Genomic DNA, 21,310 nt, shown 5'->3' with positions numbered 1-21,310 from the left:
CGCAGCGACGCACGGATGCACGCCAAGACCGTAGGATCCTACGCAGTGCCGTAGGGGACCGCACCGCCACTTCCCAGCAAATTAGGGACACTGTTGCTCCTGGGGTATCGGCGAGGACCATTCGCAACCGTCTCCATGAAGCTGGGCTACGGTCCCACACACCGTTAGGCCGTCTTCCGCTCACACCCCAACATCGTGCAGCCCGCCTCCAGTGGTGTCGCGACAGGCGTGAATGGAGGGACGAATGGAGACGAGTCGTCTTCAGCGATGAGAGTCGCTTCTGCCTTGGTGCCAATGATGGTCGTATGCCTGTTTGGCGCCGTGCAGGTGAGCGCCACAATCAGGACTGCATACGACCGAGGCACACAGGGCCAACAACCGGCATCATGGTGTGGGGAGCGATCTCCTACACTGGCCGTACACCACTGGTGATCGTCGAGGGGACACTGAATAGTGCACGGTACATCCAAACCGTCATCGAACCCATCGTTCTACCATTCCTAGACCGGCAAGGGAACTTGCTGTTCCAACAGGACAATGCACGTCCGCATGTATCCCGTGCCACCCAACGTGCTCTAGAAGGTGTAAGTCAACTACCCTGGCCAGCAAGATCTCCGGATCTGTCCCCCATTGAGCATGTTTGGGACTGGATGAAGCGCCGTCTCACGCGGTCTGCACGTCCAGCACGAACGCTGGTCCAACTGAGGCGCCAGGTGGAAATGGCATGGCAAGCCGTTCCACAGGACTACATCCAGCATCTCTACGATCGTCTCCATGGGAGAATAGCAGCCTGCATTGCTGCGAAAGGTGGATATACACTGTACTAGTGCCGACATTGTGCATGCTCTGTTGCCTGTGTCTATGTGCCTGTGGTTCTGTCAGTGTGATCATGTGATGTATCTGACCCCAGGAATGTGTCAATAAAGTTTCCCCTTCCGGGGACAATGAATTCACGGTGTTCTTATTTCAATTTCCAGGAGTGTATATGAGGGTTAATCATAAAACACCATCGGTTTATTTTTTAAAAAAAGTGAGTGAAAGAACAGAATTTGTTTTACAGGCGCTGCAGTCTGGAACCGCAAGACCGCTACGGTCGCAGGTTCGAATCCTGCCTCGGGCACTGATGTTTGTGATGTCCTTAGGTTAGTTAGGTTTAACTAGTTCTAAGTTCTAGGGGACTAATGACCTCAGCAGTTGAGTCCCATAGTGCTCAGAGCCATTTGAACCATTTTTTTGCAATGCTGTGAAAGTAAACACTCTTGTTTATTTTTCCGCATAGTTCCCAGCCACATTGAGACATTTGTCAAAGCGTTTGACGAGTTTTGAAACTGTGTAATCGGAAGTTTCTGCTGCCTGCGACAGAAGCCAGCTTACGACGCTGCTTTCATACAGAAGAGTGCAGCTAATCGTGGAAAATGAACACATAGCTCCGAGTAGGTGAATCTGCTGTTTTCTCTGAACATTTTGTGATCCAAATCTGCGCTCATGATACTCGGCCGACCACTTTTCTCTTCATCATGGACATGGTTCGTCCGTTGTCGAACATGCGGCACCATTATGTTACACCATCTTCCCTCATTACGTTTGGCCCGTAAACTCCACAATATTCGCGATGGATTTCACTATCTTTACAGTTTTTTGCTACAGCCCTTCAGGATAAAACCACAGTCGTAGGGTGGCTTCAGTTGCAACTAGCAGAATTCCGCTATTTCGGTTTTTTAAAGCTCGCCGAAAGCTACGACAAATGTCTAATTCTGACAGAAAACTATGTGGGAAAAAAATTAGAATGTGTGCTTTCAGAGTATTATAAAACAAATTCTGTTACTTCATTCACATCTGTTTAAAAATAAACTGATGCTAGCTTACGAATAGCTCTCAAAGATTAGAAATAGCAGAGGGCCTATTGGTTCAAATGGCTCTGAGCACTATGGGACTTAACATCTATGGTCATCAGTCCCCTAGAACTTAGAACTACTTAAACCTAACTAACCTAAGGACATCACACAACACCCAGTCATCACGAGGCAGAGAAAATCCCTGACCCCGCCGGGAATCGAACCCGGGAACCCGGGCGTGGGAAGCGAGAACGCTACCGCGCGACCACGAGCTGCGACAGATGGCTTCTAACACTTCTCTGGGGAACACCAGGTATCACTTCTGTTTCACTCGATGGTTTCCCGTTAGTTACTACTAACGTGTGCTTTCTGGCAGGAAACCACGCAGAATGTGCTGACTGAAGTGCAAATAAGGAAAACCTGACGCTATCGCACGTGGTAGCCAACTGCGGACTTCGGCGTTTACTTTTATATTTCACAGCAGTTAGAACTAGCCTGTAGTAAAATACTCAATTGAAACTTTCTTGCCAGTCGGGGGGGGGGGGGGGGGGCACGAAATGATTTATGAATATCAGACAAAATCCAAGCCAGCATCTAAGGACTGGAATTTGCTTGGCATTTCTGTCGAAGATGATTCAGTTTCTCCACGGATTGTCTGCAGCGTTTATACACCCATTTGATCAGTTCAGTTTATTTTAGGACTTGCTGTCTCACAAAACGTTGCTCCTTCTGTCATCGTGCCATCTGTTCGACATGGAGCCGTACTTCTCGGTCTGATTGAGTTCTGCACCGCAGCTTGTGGAGTTGATGCTGTAATGTTTCATCGAGTGTCAAACGTGCAACGCCCACTGTGGCCAGCTAGTCACGCGCAACCACGCCCTCTTGTCCTCAGATCGCAATTGATTCTCAAACTCGCTGCTACTGCATGCTGGTCACTGTGTGTTTCTTCCTGCAGCACTTGGCCAGCACGACGCCAGGAAGTTGCAGCAAGCTGCCTTACCGCATGTGGCATCACAAACAATTCCGCTGCAACTGCGTCTTAACCTCCGGTTACCCGTAACCGTGCTAGTCCGACGAGCGCTTCCCTAAGTGGGGACGGAGTATCCGCTTACGGAATAACCTTCAGGTGGATGTAAACAGCAGCAGACATGTCTGCTATGTATCATTACCCCCTCCCCATTCCCCCAAAAATTACTGTCTATCTCCTCTCTCCCTCCAGGCACACTCGAGGTGACATGTAGGCAAATACAATTCATTACGAAAGATAGACTGATTTGCGTTAAATAAGAGAAAAATCATTTCTCCGCATATTCCTCGCATCTTAACGTCAAAATCTGTCTCCAAGATTTATCCATTTCCCCTATCCAAAATAAAAGCATAAAACACAAATATACATGGTCAACTAAGGAAAAGACAACAGAATGACTATAATTAGTGGCAGACCAGAATTTCGCGACCTCAAGAGCAGAACACCGATGGCGGTTATTGCTAAGTCTTCTAAGGAACACAAGGCTGGACGTAAGAGACTCTGTGAGATACAATGTGTGGTCAAAAGTATCCGAACACCTGGATGAAAATGACTTAATTTCGTGGCGCCCTCCATCGGTAATGCTGGAATTCAATATGGTGTTGGCCCACCCTTAGCCTTGATGACAGCTTCCACACTCGCAGACATACATTCCGTCAGGTGCTAGAAGGTTTCTTGGGGAATGGCAGCCCATTATTCAAAGAGTGCTGCACTGAGGAGAGGTATCGATGTCGGTCGGTGAGGCCTGGCACGAAGTCGGCGTTCCAAAACATCCCAAAGGTGTTCTATAGGATTCAGGTCAGGTCTCTATACAGGCCAGTCCATTACAGGGATGTTGTCGTCGTATACCACTCCGTGCGTTACGAACAGGTGCTCGATTGTGTTGAAAGTTGCAATCGCCATACCCGAATTCTTCCTCAACAGTGGGAAGCAAGAAGGTGCTTAAAACATCAATGTAGGCCTGTGCTGTGATAGTGCCACGCAAAACAACAAGGGTTGCAAGCCCCCTCCATGAAAAACACGACCACCATAACACCACCGCCTCCGAAATTTACTGTTGGCACTACACACGCTGGCAAATGACGTTCACCGGGCATTCGCCATACCCACACCCTGCCATCCGATCGCCACATTGTGTACCGTGATTCGTCACTCCACGCAACATTTTTCCACTGTTCAATCGTCCAATGTTTACGCTCCTTACACCAAGAGACGCGTCGTTTGGCACTTATCGGCGTGATGTGTAGCCTATGAGCAGCCGCTCGACCGTGAAATCCAAGTTTTCTCACCTCCCACCTAACTGTCATAGTACTTGCGGTGGACCCTGATGCAGTTTAGAATTCCTGTGTGATCGTCCGGATAGATATCTGCCTATTACACATTACGACCCTCTTCAACTGTCGGCGGTCTCTGTCAGTCAACAGACGAGGTCGGCCTGTACGCTTTTGTGCTGTACGTGGCCCTTCGCGCTTCCACTTCACTATCACATCGCAAACAGTGGACCTAGGAATGTTTAGGAGTGTGGAAATCTCGCGTACAGGTGTATGACACAAGAGACACCCAGTCACCTGACCACATTCGAAGTCTGTGAGTTCCGCGGCGCCCCATTCTGCTTTCTCACGATGTCTAATGACTGCTGAGGTCGCTGATATGGAATACCTGGCAGTCTGAGCCTCACATTCATAAATCACAGACTCCAAATTCAGAGGCCATATCTCTGATTAGCCTGCTTGTTGCGACGTCAGAACTGGGTCGGTCGTGCGACTTACACGTGCTCCATTCTTCTTCCTTATTATGGTAGACTCCTTCCTCAAGGTCACTCATCTTTCAAGATGGCGGATTCTAGCAAGCCACGTTTGCTATCTCGTTTGCTGTTGTGATGCTGTAAGGGCCTCAGTTTTGTTTAAAGAAAGTGTTTAGCGACTTTAATGTGCTAGTTTTATAATAAGTTCGTGGAAAGATTAAACGTCTTTTTAGTAGGCCTTACACGCTAACAATTACATATTTGATATCTTAGGAGCAAAAGTAATTAGTGCGACGGTTTTTTGGCCACACTGTGGAAATCATCTACATCTATACATAATTAATCGCTCTACCTGTGTCAGCAGAGGTTCCATTATTGTTGATCTGAGCAGGCGGGTAGCGAAATCGTGTAAGTCTCATAGATGGGCTAGGAGTGCAGGAAACGAAACATAATTTCTTGCAAAAGGGAACTCAGATCTGTTGAATGACTGTGCTTATTGATCTCCAAACACATTAACGCTATCACTCTATAATGGGTACCTACTGCCTACAATGTATTTAACTGAGAGATTAGTTTACACGAATTTCGTGCAGATTATTTTGTTGTCAGGTCAGTCGAAACACACAGAGAGAGAAATCAGATCGCGTACAGGTAAAGACACTTCGAATGTCAAAATTTTAACAGTAAATTGCTGAGAAACAGTCACTGAATATACCGCCCTCCAAGAAAGCTGTTGCACTCAAATTGTACACGGAACCGAGAGCTGGATGAAACACAACGTATAAAACGGCGAAACATTTGACGAGGCATGGAACCTGTATGGAAAAGATAGGTCAGACACTATAGGAGATGCGGTGTTCATTGCAGTCGACAAAAATATTGCGTCTCTCAAGGGTGAAACTGAGCCGCCAGGTCTGAATGGAATCCCAGTTAGGTCCCACACAGAGTGCCCTTAGGCAGTGGCCCCTTACGTAGCTTGCTTCTACCGCGAATCTGTCGCCAAGGGCCAAGTCCCAGTTTGCATCTGGGACCCGATTCCGCCGTAACAATTGAGGAATCATTCATAGAAAGTCTGTTCTCAGTAGCGTGGAAGTACCGATCATGTAGTATTAGTTGAAGGCGACTTTTACCTGTCGCGATAGATTGGGACGATCATGGAGTTATTGCAGGGTGTACAAACAAACAGACTTGTGAAGTACTTCTGAGCTCATTTTTCGAAGATTGACTTGAACAACTAATTCAAAAACTCACACGCAATGGAAACATGACTAACATTATCGACAGTATCAGTATAAAGTCAGGGATTAGTTATCACGTTGTCATCATAGTGACGATGGTTACTGAATTTAATAAATCCATCTAGAACGCTAGGAGAGTGCTTTTACGCTGGAAACAGCAGATAAGCAGGTTTTAGCATCATATCTAGACAATGAATGGGTCTCATTTAGTTCCAGTATGACTGACAAAGAGGAATTATGAGCGAAGTTTAAAGTGATTATAAATTGCGATCTGGAGAAGGATGTGCTGAATTAGTGGATGAAGGACGTAAACGACTCACCGTGGTCTAAAAACAAAATTCGGAAAATGCTGAGGAGTCAAAGGTTGTTGCATTCTCGGTTCAAAAAAGGTCGCGGAAACTGCGAGAGGCTGAAGTTAGGAGAACTTCATGCGTCTATTAAGAGATCAAGGCGCTATGCATACATCTTCCACCGTAATGCCTTAGCCAAAGATCTTGCCGAGAACACAACAGGATTTTGGTTCTGCGTAAAGGCACTAGGCAAGTGGAAGGCTTCTACTCAGTCATTCGTCCACCAGTCTGGTGTGGCAATAGGAGACACAAAAGAGGAATTCTGAAGTTTTAAATGTCACGTTTAAAAGGGTCGTCGCACTGACGTCTGTTTGGAAAACGTAGTAATAGGCATCCCATGCGCTGACAAGCAACTGAAACAGTTGAAAACAATTAAGTCGCCAGTTCTGAATGAAATCCCAGTTAGGTTTTACAGAGAGTGCTCTTAGGCAGTGGCCCCTTACTTAGCTTGTTTCTATCGCGAATCTGTCGCCCAGGGCGAAGTCCCAAGCGACTGGAAACAAACACAGATGACTTATGTATACCGAGCGAGGTAGCGCAGTGGTTAGCACTCTAGACAGGACGACGGTTCAAACCCCGTCCTACCATCCTGATTTAGGTTTTCCGTGATTTCGCTGAATCACTTCAGGCAAATGCCGGAGTGGTCCCTTTGCAAGGGCACGGTTGATTTGCTTTCCCATCTTTCCCTAATCCAATGGGGCCGATGACCTCGAAGTTTCGTCCACTCCACCAAATCAAGCAGCCAACCAACTCCTCTATATAGGAAGGATAAATGAGCGACCTGCAGAATTACAGGCCAATATCCTTAACCCTTAACTCACGAGGTGACTTTCCTGTATTTTTTCCATGATGAGGGGTCTCTGGAACGCTTACGTTTAAACCGAGATTTAGGGCAGAAATTATTTGAAGTTGTTAATTTAAGCTGTATAACTTTTATTTTTAGAATTACATAAGTGTCGTTTGAATACTGTTCGTTCATTTAATTGCACTAAATAAACCATGTGGTGTTTTAGCCTTTATCATATCAAAACACTTACTTTTGTGCAGCTTTTTAAACAGTACACGTAAACGAACTGTTAGAGAATTTAATTTTAAATTCTGAACAACTGTAGTATCTCAGTATCAAGTAAATTTTCACATAAAACTAAGTTTCAGAATTCAAATTTACACATCGAAATCGCGCTCCACAGATACAGAAAGAAAGTCTGCAAAAGTGACTTTCAGTGCTGGGTTCTATATTTTTCTTTACAACCACTCAGAACACAATTTATTTTAGCTCACATGTTCATTGGAGAAATGGAGAGGTCACCATCAAAATTATCCTGAAGTTATTTCTTTGAATGATGCTCTACTAGTAGAACTGTCATCGTTGGCTTTTGGAAAATAGTCGTCTTTTTCGTCTATTTCTTTATCTATATCACTGACATCTTTTTCCACCCACTGACAAACAATTTCATTGCATGTAGGATCGTTAAAACTGATGTATTCCTGCAAACACATTTTGTACTATGCTGAAGACAACAGGTACGTAGTTCACAAGGCGCAGTCTGAGATACCAGACCTCGTCCCAATAACAAGTGTCAGCAACAAAAGAAGAAGACGATAATGCAACCAACAACAAAACATTGTGGGGCTGGTGATTTAAAAAGGGTAGGGAGGCAATAGAAGCATTCTGCCAGGACTGATCTTAGTGAACGAGTTCGAAAATTTTCGCGCGGTCTGAAAGGCCACACTTCGTGAATTAAGACTTATAATCGGTTTGCTGCAGAATTCTTGAGCATATTCTAAGTTCGAATGTAATAACTTTCCCTGAGATAGGAAAGCTTCTGTCCAAAAATCAGCATGGATTTAGAATGCATCGTTCGTGCGAAACTCAGCGTACACTTTTCTTGCGCTATATTCTATTAAACGTAGATGAAGGGCAACAGGCAGATTCCACATTCCTAGATCTCTGCAACACGTTTTACACGGTGCCATACTGCAGGTCGTTAGTGAAGGTCTGAGCAGGAGGTGGCTAGAGAAGGGAAAAAAGTGGTTGGACATAGGTAGGGGGGAGAAAGAGATGGATAGAGAGAGGGGAAGTGGGAAATAGGCAGAAAGAAAAGAACAGAGGGTAGAAAGAGAGAAGGGGAGGAGATGGGGAGGGAAAAGAAATAGCAGGAGATGGAGAGAGAAGGGTGAGGAGGAGGAGATGGATAGAAAGAGGCAGGAGGAGCAGATGGACAGAGAAGGGGAGTAGAAGGAGGTGGACAGAGGGAATGGAAGAGATGGCTAGAGGGGGAGGAGCAAATGGACAGAGAAAGGAAAGATGAAGAGATGCTTAGAGAGTGGGGAGAGGAAGAGATGGAGAGAGGGGAGGAGGAAATGGAAAGAGAGGAGGGGTGAGGGAGATGGTTGGAGGGGAAAGGAGCCGATGGACAGAGAAACGAAAGAGGAAGAGATGGACGGGCACAGGGGGAGGAAGAGATAGAGAGAAGGGAGAGAAGGAGATGGACAGTGACAGCAGGAGGAGGAGATGGTCAGACAAAGGGGGGTGCAGGGAATAGACAGAGAGAAGGGGAGTAGGATTTGGACAGAGAGAGGGGGAAGGCGGAAATGGACTAACAGAAGATTGGATTAAATATAACTTGGTAACGACAGCTACTCAGCTAGTGTAAAAATAATTATGATGCTTGTTTATAGGAGATACTCGTGGATACTATTAGATCAGATTGAAAAAAGGTTTATTGGGTCCAAATAAATAGATATTTTCGTTGCAGTATCTAAATGAAATAATTAGAAGTAAAATACGCATAAAATATTAAAAAATACATAACACACGCGCCGTAGAGACACACAAGTCTAACTTGACTGCCCTTCACTTATTATACATACATCTGTTATGTTAAACATTTTTCTTTTAGCCACTAAGTACAAAAATTTATAGGTCATTACATTCTCCAAAATACTGTCTCATTGAAATTATATTACAAAGTGACGACTGAATCAGCTCACGCTTGTTTTAATACAAATGCAGCGATATTTTTTTACAAGTTACGACAATCGATTATAAATTCATCAGAGATTCATTACTTACAACATCTATGTTGTTAAACAAAAATATTTGTATAAAATCCAGTTTCCGAACTTAACTGTTCGCAGAACTCTAGACAATGTCAGGAATTTCAATTCAAATGACAGGGCTGCCAATTAAATGTGTAAAGACACGTGCTTAGAAGCCTTTCCCTCATATAAACGTATCTTTTGCCCTCGTTTATACGTAAAATGAAATTAGTAATATAGCAACTTTGAGTACAAATTAATAATTACTTTAGAATCTATCGTGTGCTCATTATAAAATCATGTGTGACTTGACACCTTGGTTCTGAAATAAAGTCTTTGGCTCGAAACATAACCATTTAGGGATTCGAAAACCTGTGCATAACATTTCCTTCCCTAAATTAACTTTTATCAAAATTATTTGCAGAAACTGGTAACTGGAGCGTAAAATGAATGTAAATAGATAGATTAAGTGTGATAGATAAAACTAGACAACATTGTAGTTTACAGTTCCCAATCAAAATGTTTATTTAAATAACTGCAAGTCCTTTTGAGATTAAAAACCTTTTAGATAGCAACGTCAGCAGGCGGCCAGTGCACACAGTTCTTCACAAATTCCCACTAAATGAACACAAAAAGTCATTTCCTACATTTATTACTTATTTTTCCACGACACCTAACTAAACTTTGGAGTTCATAACAGAAAATACACTGCGAAAACATTTAAGTCCCTGACTGATCCCCGCAAAATTACTTGGTTCTGTGGATGCATACCAAGAGAAGACATCTTGTGTGTACTGTCCTCACACGAAGTCTTCATTTAGCAGTCCCCCGCCACAGCACGCACTTTTTACTCTGCTATCTCCAAGACGAAGTGTCCTCTTCATCCCCAAAAGACAACTCTCATCTAACCCTACCGTCTTGATTGTTCCCCCTGTATGACAACTATGTAGCCTGTCATTGGCCGTCGTTTTTACTGTCTCCTTCCAGAGGCGCCGTCCCTAATGACGTATCTTAATGCAAAGCGAAATTTACGATTTTCGAGCCTATTGACCGATTCACACAAATGAGGCCTTATATGAAGCGCTGTAAACCACATGTTAATTTTTGTGGTATGCAACGTATAAATATTAATTTATTTCTCATATGATGTTAAATTAACAGTATGCATCAGTGATGAGTTAGTCTTTTCGTAAATAGTAAATGAAACAACAAGAATGCGGCACTAAAGTTCTTTGTATAGTAGCACTGATCAATCATTTATTTCGTCTATACCATTTCCTCAACTTCCAACTGTAGTTAGATATTTGTGCAATAATTTTGCATTGGTCTTACTTTTATAAACACAGATACAGATATAAAGGCTTAATTAACCTTTGAGAATCCTCATACCCGGTGTTGTTGATGTTAGTAAAAAAATTAATGAAAATATTGATGTAGGCAAATGTCAGTAAGTACAAGAAAATAATGGAAGATATGTAGGCTGCACATTTAAGTATATGGCAGAAACAATAAGTAATTGCATAATGGAGCAGTTACAACATAAAATACACTACACAGTTAATTAATAACAAAGACGATTCGTAAACAAACAACTGAATGACAATAAGTACAAGAAATAAATAAATAATTGCATAACATGACACCGCCATAAATCCATACAAATTATAAAAATTGATGTGTGCACGTGTTTCACAACTCTCACTAAACCATTCGACCAAATTCAATCAAATTTAATACGCCTATCACTTACCTTCTGGAAAGAATCTATGGTGGTGTGAGTCACCCACCTACCAAAGGAGTAGGAGTAGTTGTGTAAAATATGTGTTGTCCACGACGCGTGAACACCTAGATTTATTCACTCAGTATTTGAGAATTTGTAATTTGCAACGAACCTTACAGATAATTTCAAACCTTCACAAAATTGTGTCTTACTTACAGCCCTTAAAAGGTGACGAAAGGAAAAAATTTTATAGCTTACAACAATTTCGTTGTTCACACAGTAAAACTACCACATCAGCCATGACATTTTAATTTATCATTTCTTTACTATTAACTCCGTTCGTGATATATCTTGCAGACAGCATAACGTTCACCATAGAATGACCTGCAAAACTGTATCATCGTACAGCACATAATTCAGGAGATATGATGTAATTAACACTGAGATGCGCGAAAAACTGCCGCGTCATGCAATACTTTTAAATTTATTACTTCTTTGTTACTAACAGTACTCGCAACTTGTTTCGCAGATAGTATATACACATGCCGCTAAATGCACCTACACATGATTATATCATATCACCATATATCACATCATCAATATATCATGTTACAAACATAGTTCAAGACGTATGACGTCGTAAACTTTGAGCTGTGTGAAAGCGAAACTGCAGGGCTAAATTCGCTGCAGATACAGATGAATTATGTATACAAATATATGTGGTTTCCATAAAAATTATCCATGTTTCTGTGTATTGCTACTGGGGCAAGAACCACCTGGAAGACATTGTGAATTTTGATTATTTATCGTAACTTTCTTTTTGTCCATGTAAGAATGCATTAGGTGTAGAGCATTCTCTCTCACTCGGTAGCGGTGTTTTTTTATTATTATTATTAGAATATTGTGGGAAACCGTATCAAATGATTAGCTGAGGCCTAATAGTGTTGCACAGATCTTCTATTTATTTTTCAATTGTGTGCTTTTGCTACTGTGCACTCAACTGGTCTGGCTGTAGACAGGCTGGATCAGAAACTGTGCTCTGAGGAGCTAAGTAGATCAGTAGATTTAAATTATTGACTCATCCATGTACTAATGCAGTAGTCATTATTTTTTTATAATAGGGTATAAATAATATTGGTCGATAGTTATCTGGAGATAACAACAGCTGTTTTCCAATAATCTGGATAATTACCTTCATTTTCTTACATATTTAATAACATAATTTGAGAGGCCATAGTAATCCTGTACTCTAGAACTACTGAGTGTAGCTATTCATTCATTGACCACCTTCTCCTTTCCAGCGAAAGTTTCCTGTTTACTGTTAATTTCTGGCAGTAGTGTCTCTGCCTGTACTCACCATCCTGCACAATATTGTCGTTTGAGTGCAGACTGACAAAATGTGCATGTAGAGTGCAGGTAGAATTGGTATCTAGTATACTTTATCATCACAATTTATCTCTGCTTTAGTAATTTCTCATGCAGATCACTTTTCTTCACTGAGTTCAATGCATGTGTGTTTTGTGCTTTGTTGCCTTGATTTTAGACTTGTATTTTTTCATTTTAGCGTACATTCCCTTGTCTAAATTATTATTCTTTGACCTATCATAATATAGTAGCATCAAGATTCTTATTCTACTTAAGACCACGGTCATGGTCAACCAATTTGGCTCATATTTGTCAGGTCTCTTGTATACAACCTAAAATGAAATATTCTAAGATATTTTGGCTCAACACTGCTCATTTTTGAGAAATCGACCCTAAAGTTCATGATGCATAATTGGCTCAAAATTGGCAGGATCGATAGATAATTGCAAATTGAGGATTTCTCTTCATCATACGAAACAAATATACGCAGGGCACCAAGAAAATCTGATGAATGCAATCTTTGTGCAACTACATCTTTCCTTTCGAAAAACTGGCTAGACTTGGCTTACTTTGAAAAGTGTTTTTCTTTGTAGAATTAATTTTAATGCTTACCACCCATACTATAACATCATTTCATAAATGGAAACTTGAAATTTTAATTCCTTATTAATCTAGGCATTTGAGAATTTATTTGTGTACCTTGTTATTATTCCTTACGAACTACCATATTAACACTCCTATTACTATCAGCTTCGATACAGAAACAAATATAAATCAACAAACTGCAAAATGCATCTGCTCATTGAACACAAATTTTCTGCTCCGCAACTAGATGCCTTCATCATTACACTAGTGGCACTATGGTTGAGTAGTGTTTATCTTTCAGTACATAAGTGTGCGATGAGACAGATAATAAATGAGAGAGAGAATGTTCCCAGACAACATCAACCACATGCAACGATAGAGATAGTAAATAGTGGATAGAGAAGTTAAAACATGTTACTTCCACAAAATAATTGTTCAGTCAATAGCTCATGAGCCCTCACGTGCAATTGCATGAATAACAAAATTGTCAATCAGAGATTCACTGTATACATAGCTCCAAAATGCGTTTTGGATTGTTCACAGTTGGCTATGCTACAATCTTGGGGCCATCCGAGGCATCTGTTGCTGTAATACTAAAGAATTCAGCCACAGACTTCAACAAATTGAGGCAGAAATTTATGGTGAAAATAATGTTCACTATTCGCAGTGTTTTAAAGTTTCAGCAAAAAATTTATTTCAAAAATAGTAATACATATGACAGTCAATTATTATTCAGCACTAAAATAATGATCATCTGAGTGAGAGTGTAAATGAAACAGAACAATATCTCATGTTCATCTAAACTTCCAGAAAGTTATGGAAAAATAATTAAAGTTTTTTTAGAGCAAGCCTAAAATTAATGTCCTACAATTGTGAACTAACTAAATTTAGAGTGTAGATCACTCTCAAAAATAACCATAATACAGTTCATACCAAATCGTCTATTGCAATTCATTTTACATGTTGAAAATATTTGAGAGCATTCTCCATTGACACACAGAAGTATCACAAGTCTATGAGAGAGCCAGTTTGCCTATCATGAAAATATTTCTGTGTATTCACTATCGTTACATGTGTCACAAATCCAGGACTCAATACTTAACAATATTTCGACTCACTGGAAATGCAACCTACTGCCATTCATGCTTGCTGTCTGTTCCAGATTTAAAAACTAACTGCCAAACGAACTAAACATAAAAGAACAAAGATGGCTGCCGCTATTTATGCCCTTGCATTGACGTGAGTCAAGTGCACACACTTCCGACTTCTGAAACATATTTAAAAACTAAATTTAGTGTCGTATACATTCGTTATGTATTAATTTGCATGTAAATTTCCTCAGCTTTCTAATGTTCTTAATTTTTCTCTAACTTATATAGTTTGTTCATAAATACGATTTTGTCCAAGTAAATGCTACTTCGCATTGTTATGTTACTGATAAATATAAACAGTTAACACTAAGTATACTCATACACCCCTAACAACTTCTGCTTAGTAACGCTGCCACTGTTTACAATGTTTCAGTCTTATTTATGCGAAAATTCAGATTTTTATGCGCGGATTTATATTCTGGGTTGTAATTCAAATTATGTGATATTTATTTTAAAAAATGTACTATCAAAGTCTGACAGTGCTCAATGAGACCTTTCTGTAGACACTTCGTTTCTAAAAATTGGTGTAGGCGTTGTCGAGATATTAATTTTAAAAATTTATTTTATACATAAAACATTTAACACGATATAACTTAAAAATTATACTTCACATCGAAGGCGCATTTTCATCATGCACTCGACTTAGTTTTGCTTCTCTGCAACTAGTTGGGTTCAGGTTTTATTAAATTTAGTGTTATTTGATATTATTTCGAGACAGTCAATTCAGCATTGGTGGTTACCCATCAATGTTCCACTCTGACAGCTGTTTTTCCAACCATGCGACCAAGACCTATGTTTACCTGACATGCAGTCTGAAATTCTCAGACACAGAGTGTCTGCCAATCACTGCACGTCAAAGAGTGCCACCATCTGCTGATGACACCATGAAAGCCATGCAGCCCAGCTCAGCTTCCACACTCTCCTCGCTATCAAAACATTACCAATTCTGCTGCACCTGCTCCTAACAACACAACAGGACGTGCACACATGGCGACATTTCTTTTTTGCTTCATAATTTTTGGGACATAACCTCTCAAGCGGTAGGCATAGTAGTTTCTTTCCTCAATATCCAGGAAAATATGGACTTGCAGACCCCATATATGATGAAAAAAGCTCCATTTTCAATTTTCCTTCAATCTTCGTCATTGACTCGATAACACATCATGAACTCTAGGGATGGTTTTCTCAAAAATTAAGGGGAGTTGAGCCAAAATGTCTTAGGACCTTTCATTTTACGTCTTATACTAGCGACCTGCCAAGTATGAACCGAATTGGCTGGTTGTTTCTTAGGCCTTGTCCTTTTTAGATGTGGGGAGTACCAAAATTTTAGATTTTGTGGTTTAATGCAATGAATCTACTTGGGTGGTGGTTTGCTCTGGCATTTAGAACATGTTCAATTTATGGATCTGTTAACTGGTTTGGCTTTGAGTCATTAATTGATACTATAATGCTTCAATGTTCAGAGGAAGTTTCAGTTACTTTACTGTTAAGATTTTGCCTGAGCCCTAACCGCTCATAATCAGAAATGTAAGCATGCTGCCCATCTTGTGTTTTCATCATTTCTTACTGTATTTCACAAATAGTGAACATTCATATTCTTGAAGATAATATCTGCATTAATATCACCAAATATTAATATCTTCTAATTTTTATGTTTGAATAGCAAGAGTATTATTTTCTATATCAGATCCACAAACAAGTTTTTACTCTGATTTCAGGGTGCAGTATACTGAAGTTACAATAATTTCGCATTTTGTCAGCATTATGGCCGCAGCTTCACATTTTTCCTCTGTGCACAGTTCACTTACATATGCAATATCATAGATTACATTCACACTACTTTTAGTATTTCATAACCAAATTGTAAACTTCGATTTAGTTCTTCATTACTAAGCCAATGTTCATTTACTGAAAGTACACTGCAGCTTAAGTTCTCCAGTTAGTTCTGAAGTTCATTATCTTTACTCTTAGGAGACTTGTGTTACATAAATGCACCAGTGTGAAGAAAGGAATATGAGAAATTCTTCATGATCACTAACAAACTTATTTTTCTCTGGTTGCAGTTCATAAACAGCAAAGTGAGCCTTTGGATGTCCATGGGAATGTGTACATTGATGGCAACAGTCACCGTGTGTGATGGGTTCTCCTGCACTCTTCTGGCTGAAGAATGTTTCATTGGAGAGGCTAAGCACTGCCTACACAAAGGAAACACTTGTCTGCTTGCTAAGAAGGCCTTAAAGAGCCTTTACCAGATAGCACAGCAAATGATGATGTGGGTGACAGTAAAATGTTTTGCTGTCAGAGTAGCTGAAACCAGATTATATGGAGTTTATGCTGCTCCAAATGTATTCAGTCTTGTTATTTCAGTGTTGCCATATGTAACTCTATTAATGCATATTGGCTAACAAGTGACATACATATTCTGTAGGTGAAGTCATTATTTATATGTATATAGTATACAGAGATGTATGTATAATTGAACAGGAACCTGTAAAATAATTGTACAAAGGATGAGTACTTTTCATTTCAAACTATGTGTCTATTACAGTTATCTTTAAAATGTGTTCCTCATCAATTTTATGAAAACAATTCTTACTGTTAAGGGTTCACTGGAGTTAGTTTATTACTAATGTAAATGGAGTTTAGGGTTTCTGTAAAAGTGCAAATACAGTAGTTTGAGTAAACTGTGACTGTTGTTACACCGATTTCTGTTAATAATGTAGAGAGTTGTATGGACTGTACTAGTGAATGAAAGTTCTTGTTTGAATACGATATGATAAGTCCAATATAAACAGAGAATATGCAGTGTAGCACAAATGTAAATAAATGAAATGTGATTTCCACACTGTTTATTATTGATTTTTGTACTATGAGTTACTTGCACAAATACAAACAAATTAAAGATTTTTATGAAAACCATATTGCTTCCGGTAGTTTTGTAACCATGAAATAATTGATTAATGAATATCTTGTGTGTTAAGCTGCTTTTTGTAACATGCATCTGGGTTAATTGCTTCTAAGCTCAGCCTACAAAAGTATGAATCACAGTCACTTTTAAATAACTGTGAAATATGATAATAATGTCAATGAAATTTGTCTATCATGAGATATTTCATAAAACAGCCAGTCAGTTGTAGTTTTAAATACAAAAATGCAGAATAACTTTCACTGGACAGCGTAAATATAACCACTTTTTGTAGATCAGTCATCCAAATAAACAGTGTTAATATTAAGTGAATTGCAAATTATTTCTTACATACTGAATGAGAACCTTCTACTCACTGATTATACAAAAAATCGTGGGCACTATTATGTTTCATAGCCCGAAATCACTTTGTGTAACCATAAATTAAAATCCATTCCTTAATCTCACAATCTAAATTTCTTGAGAGGTTATTCCACTGGCAATGTTTGTCTCCCAGTTTAATTCATGTACAAAAATAATGACTGTTATTGTCTAGCATTGCCCAGTGAAACAAACATTTCTTTAATATGTGTCACAATAATTCAGCTCAGCTCATTAATTGTTGTGATCACTCATCACAGCCAAAATTATGACAGAAAGCATTTTGATTGGATGGTCTTTGTAACTCACTTATACAAACTTGATTTTGTTTCACTATTTGATTCAAAACTGGGATGCCTTCAGCCTTCTATTAGACTGGCATTAACATTTCACTGTTTACCATCATTCTTATTTAGTCATAATGTTACACTTTATGAAGATAAAATCATAGCTTCATAATTAATTACGTGTATTTGTTGTAAAATAGTGGCACCCTAGTAATGTGATCAATGGACAGCTTTCTTGTATAGCCTTTATGTAGCTAGATACAATGCTTAGTATCAAATATATCTAACAAGAACCGATAGAAAATTATTTATATTTCTGGATATTTGTCATTTTAACACAAATTTAACATTGTAATAAGTGGAGACACATTTGAAATAAGACCAGTTATAAAATTTGAAAACTGGATTACCTAATTGTAGCCAGTTATACAGGTACCAGTACAGATTATATTGTATAAAGTAGTAAAGATGACATAAGTGTTGATCACTTCTAGTCATTATTATCAGTAATTTTTCTGTACTGCAAAACAGATCAAGGTCATATTACGAGTATCCTATAATAGTGCATTCTTGTAACATAAGTAAGTACTGTTATTCACAGTAAATAGATCTTAACATTGCCATAAAGGTATAATATGTAAAGCAACAATGAATTTTTTCTTACAAAATTGTGTTGTATATTTTGTGTGGAGTAATGTTTATTATTTTTATGAATGTTAATATATGATTCAGCAATATCTTAGTGTGTTTTATCAATGAAGAAAATGATCAGTATTGCATTGGCTTATCAACTCATATAGCTATGATGAACAATATTACTTATAAATGTTGATGTAAACCTACCTGATACAGTATAGTGAATTATGCTCTGTTTCATTTACATTTCACTGATTTTTACAGATGTAGGATGTTGTAAATAAATATTTTTATTTTGTAATCACTTGTAAATATCATGTCATTGTATATCTGCAGCATTTTTACCATTAAATCTAATCAGTAAGCTGCAAGGACATTACACCAATATGTTAATTCTGTTCTTTTTTTCTTTGTTGTGAAAATAATACTCAATATATGAGGATTCATACTGATCCAAACAAAAATTTGATTTGTCTTCAGGTTGTTGTGCAATGTGTTGTAGTGGGTCAGGGTCATTAGCTGTTCAACAAGTAATACTCGAACATTGTTGTTCATGAATTAAATAACTGAATGTATCTAGACATTGGTTCCCAATATAAAAATTTATCATTCTGAAGTGTTCAGATGTGATAATAAACAAAAATAGTATAGTAGTATGATGTTAATTATATAGTTTCATTCTGTGGTTCACCTTGTCTCATGCCAAGTGAAATGGTGAAGAAATCCCTTTTTCACTTAATCAGTTTAATATTGTGTAGCCAGCTGCACATCAGACTGGTCACTAAAAGCTCACCAAACTGGTTAGGTAACTATTATACTGAAAATTATTCTCACAAGTTAATACAGATTTTCACCTATACACTATCTCCTTATAATTAGTTTGCAGTTTACTTCATCTACTGCACAGCAGCCAATTTCACATTGGAAACTACAAATACCACCAAACATTTTCAGATGTAGCGTTATTTTAGACAGGAAGTATTTGTGAAGTTTTATCAAAGTTACACTGTGCACATACTCTTAATCAACACCACATACTGTAAGTTCTGAGTTTGATTTATGACTGAATTAATCATGTCTCCTTCCCAGTGAACTATTGGTTTTTTGACCTTCTGCATAGTATATTTACTGTTTTTACTAGATATACATACTGATATGATATAATATAAGGAAAACCTAGAACCTCTGAAATGTTTTTCCAAGTCTTCCAATAGTTGTTTAAATCATACATAAGTCCATTTTAAGGAAACAGAAATGACATTTCCAACATCAGTTGGTGTTCATAAAGAATAAATTTCAGAATTCCTCTGGAACAATATATTTGATATTATTACTTTTTTGTATCTTAAGTTGTAATCCATGTTATTGTAGACTAACTTTAAATCTTGTGGTCAGTATTCACACTGATACTTCACATGACTGAAAAATTGGTACATAGTTTTTCATGATATTAAAAATAAGTCTTAGGCATTACTTGCTTATATGTATGTGTAACTGTGGTGTTGTCTGTCTTCTCATTTGATAAGCAGCTAAATGTACCTAAGAATTTTAGGGGACTCAGTTCATTTCAACTTCTAGATCAGGTACTTCTGTTAATGCTAATAGTGGCTAGTTGTTTAAAAAATTAGTATGTTTCAGATTTTCTTGTTGTTCCTCTGTGGACTGAATATCTGGAAAGATGTGGTTAAACTAAAAAGGCAAATATTTATATTTTTATATTTAATTGTTTAATTACTCATTCAGTACTGCTTTCCTCTGCTATCTGCATCACACTGCACATGCTCCCACCCACAAGTCATAATTACAATTCGTTCAGCATTGTAATTATGAATTATTTGACATAACCATTACATAAAATGTGAGAGTGAAACATTTTGCCTAGAAAACAAAATTGTGGTTACTTACATACAAAGATACGACTGAAACTTTTTGCTTAGTCTGTATCATTTCCTCCCAGGTGTCATTGCTCCTCATTCTGTTTCCTTATTCGAGAATAATGTAATATGCATTCATATTTTATGTCTGGTGAACAAAATTATGGTTAAATAATTCAAATAGCTGTTATATAAAAGGGGTAAATCTTTTTGTCTAGCTAGTCCTATTTGTTCCTGACTGTCATTGGTCCTTATTCTGTCTCCTCATGCAAGCATCACCCTTATTTTCTTTTGCTGAATGTCCATATGTATTTGTCACATGGTGACCAAAAAATGGAGTGGACTTATATTTAACACCTGACCTTAACATAGTAACTGTTTACCCAATATATTAATAATGAAGAGGATGTACTATTGCCACCTTCATCAAAACTTATATGGATACTCACACCCTTATGTATAGCTTTACTGGAGGTGAACATAATCACAACATTTACGTGCAACACATCTTCCGATAGACGAAAACCATATTTCGGAAACTGTTATCCACTGTTTTATTTACATGTTAAGGTGTGAAGCGGATTTGCTAGCCCAGTTAAATATGGCGCCTAAAAACAGCTTCTGATTTAGTCAGCACAGTCGCTATTTCACTTCAATTAGATTAGGTGTAAACAGCTTCAGTCTAATATTTCAACTTATACTTCATTGTATAAAAAGCCTCTCCATCCATATTAGCCAAACATTTTTAAAAACAATACGAAACCTGACAGACAAACCATGTGTCAAAACTGGTTGCGTTTACATGGGAGTGGAAATCGATTGCAGAACTGGGAAACTGCCAACTAGGAGCGGATTTCCAGAAAAGATTTTGAAGTGTTTACATGAGCATCCCAAGGTGGTATTGGGAAATTGATTTATGAAATCCGGTTTTGGGAGCCACATGCAAACGGCATGAATGTCAAAGACTTGGAAAAAGATCCTGTAATCAACTAGGTTTAGACTTACAGCTTTACTGAGAGTGAACAAGACTGGAAACATCTTAAGATCAACTGCATTTGGACTTTCTCCTTTCTGTGATAAAACTGACCTGATGAGCAAGGCCCCAACTTGTTGTATGTATATGTTTGAGAGTCATTCAGTAATTAATGAAAGAAATTGGTCTGGAGAAAA

At 38.7% G+C, this 21,310-nt stretch overlaps 1 protein-coding gene across 1 annotated transcript in view; it reads left to right on the top strand.

The window, feature by feature from the left end:
• Positions 1–18,326, top strand: part of LOC124606679 (homeobox protein B-H1) — a 455,998-nt gene extending 437,672 nt beyond the window's left edge. The window contains exon 4 of the mRNA XM_047138693.1: positions 16,121–18,326. Within this exon, the coding sequence (XP_046994649.1) occupies positions 16,121–16,194 (74 nt within the window). The 3' untranslated portion in view covers positions 16,195–18,326. The remainder of the gene's footprint in view (positions 1–16,120) is intronic.
• Positions 18,327–21,310: the final 2,984 nt, after the last annotated feature.

This window comes from Schistocerca americana, chromosome 3 (genome assembly GCF_021461395.2).
Source record: "Schistocerca americana isolate TAMUIC-IGC-003095 chromosome 3, iqSchAmer2.1, whole genome shotgun sequence".
NCBI lineage: Eukaryota > Metazoa > Arthropoda > Insecta > Orthoptera > Acrididae > Schistocerca > Schistocerca americana.
The sequence above is the reverse complement of the archived record's forward strand: the minus strand, read 5'-3'. Positions and strand labels throughout refer to the sequence as shown.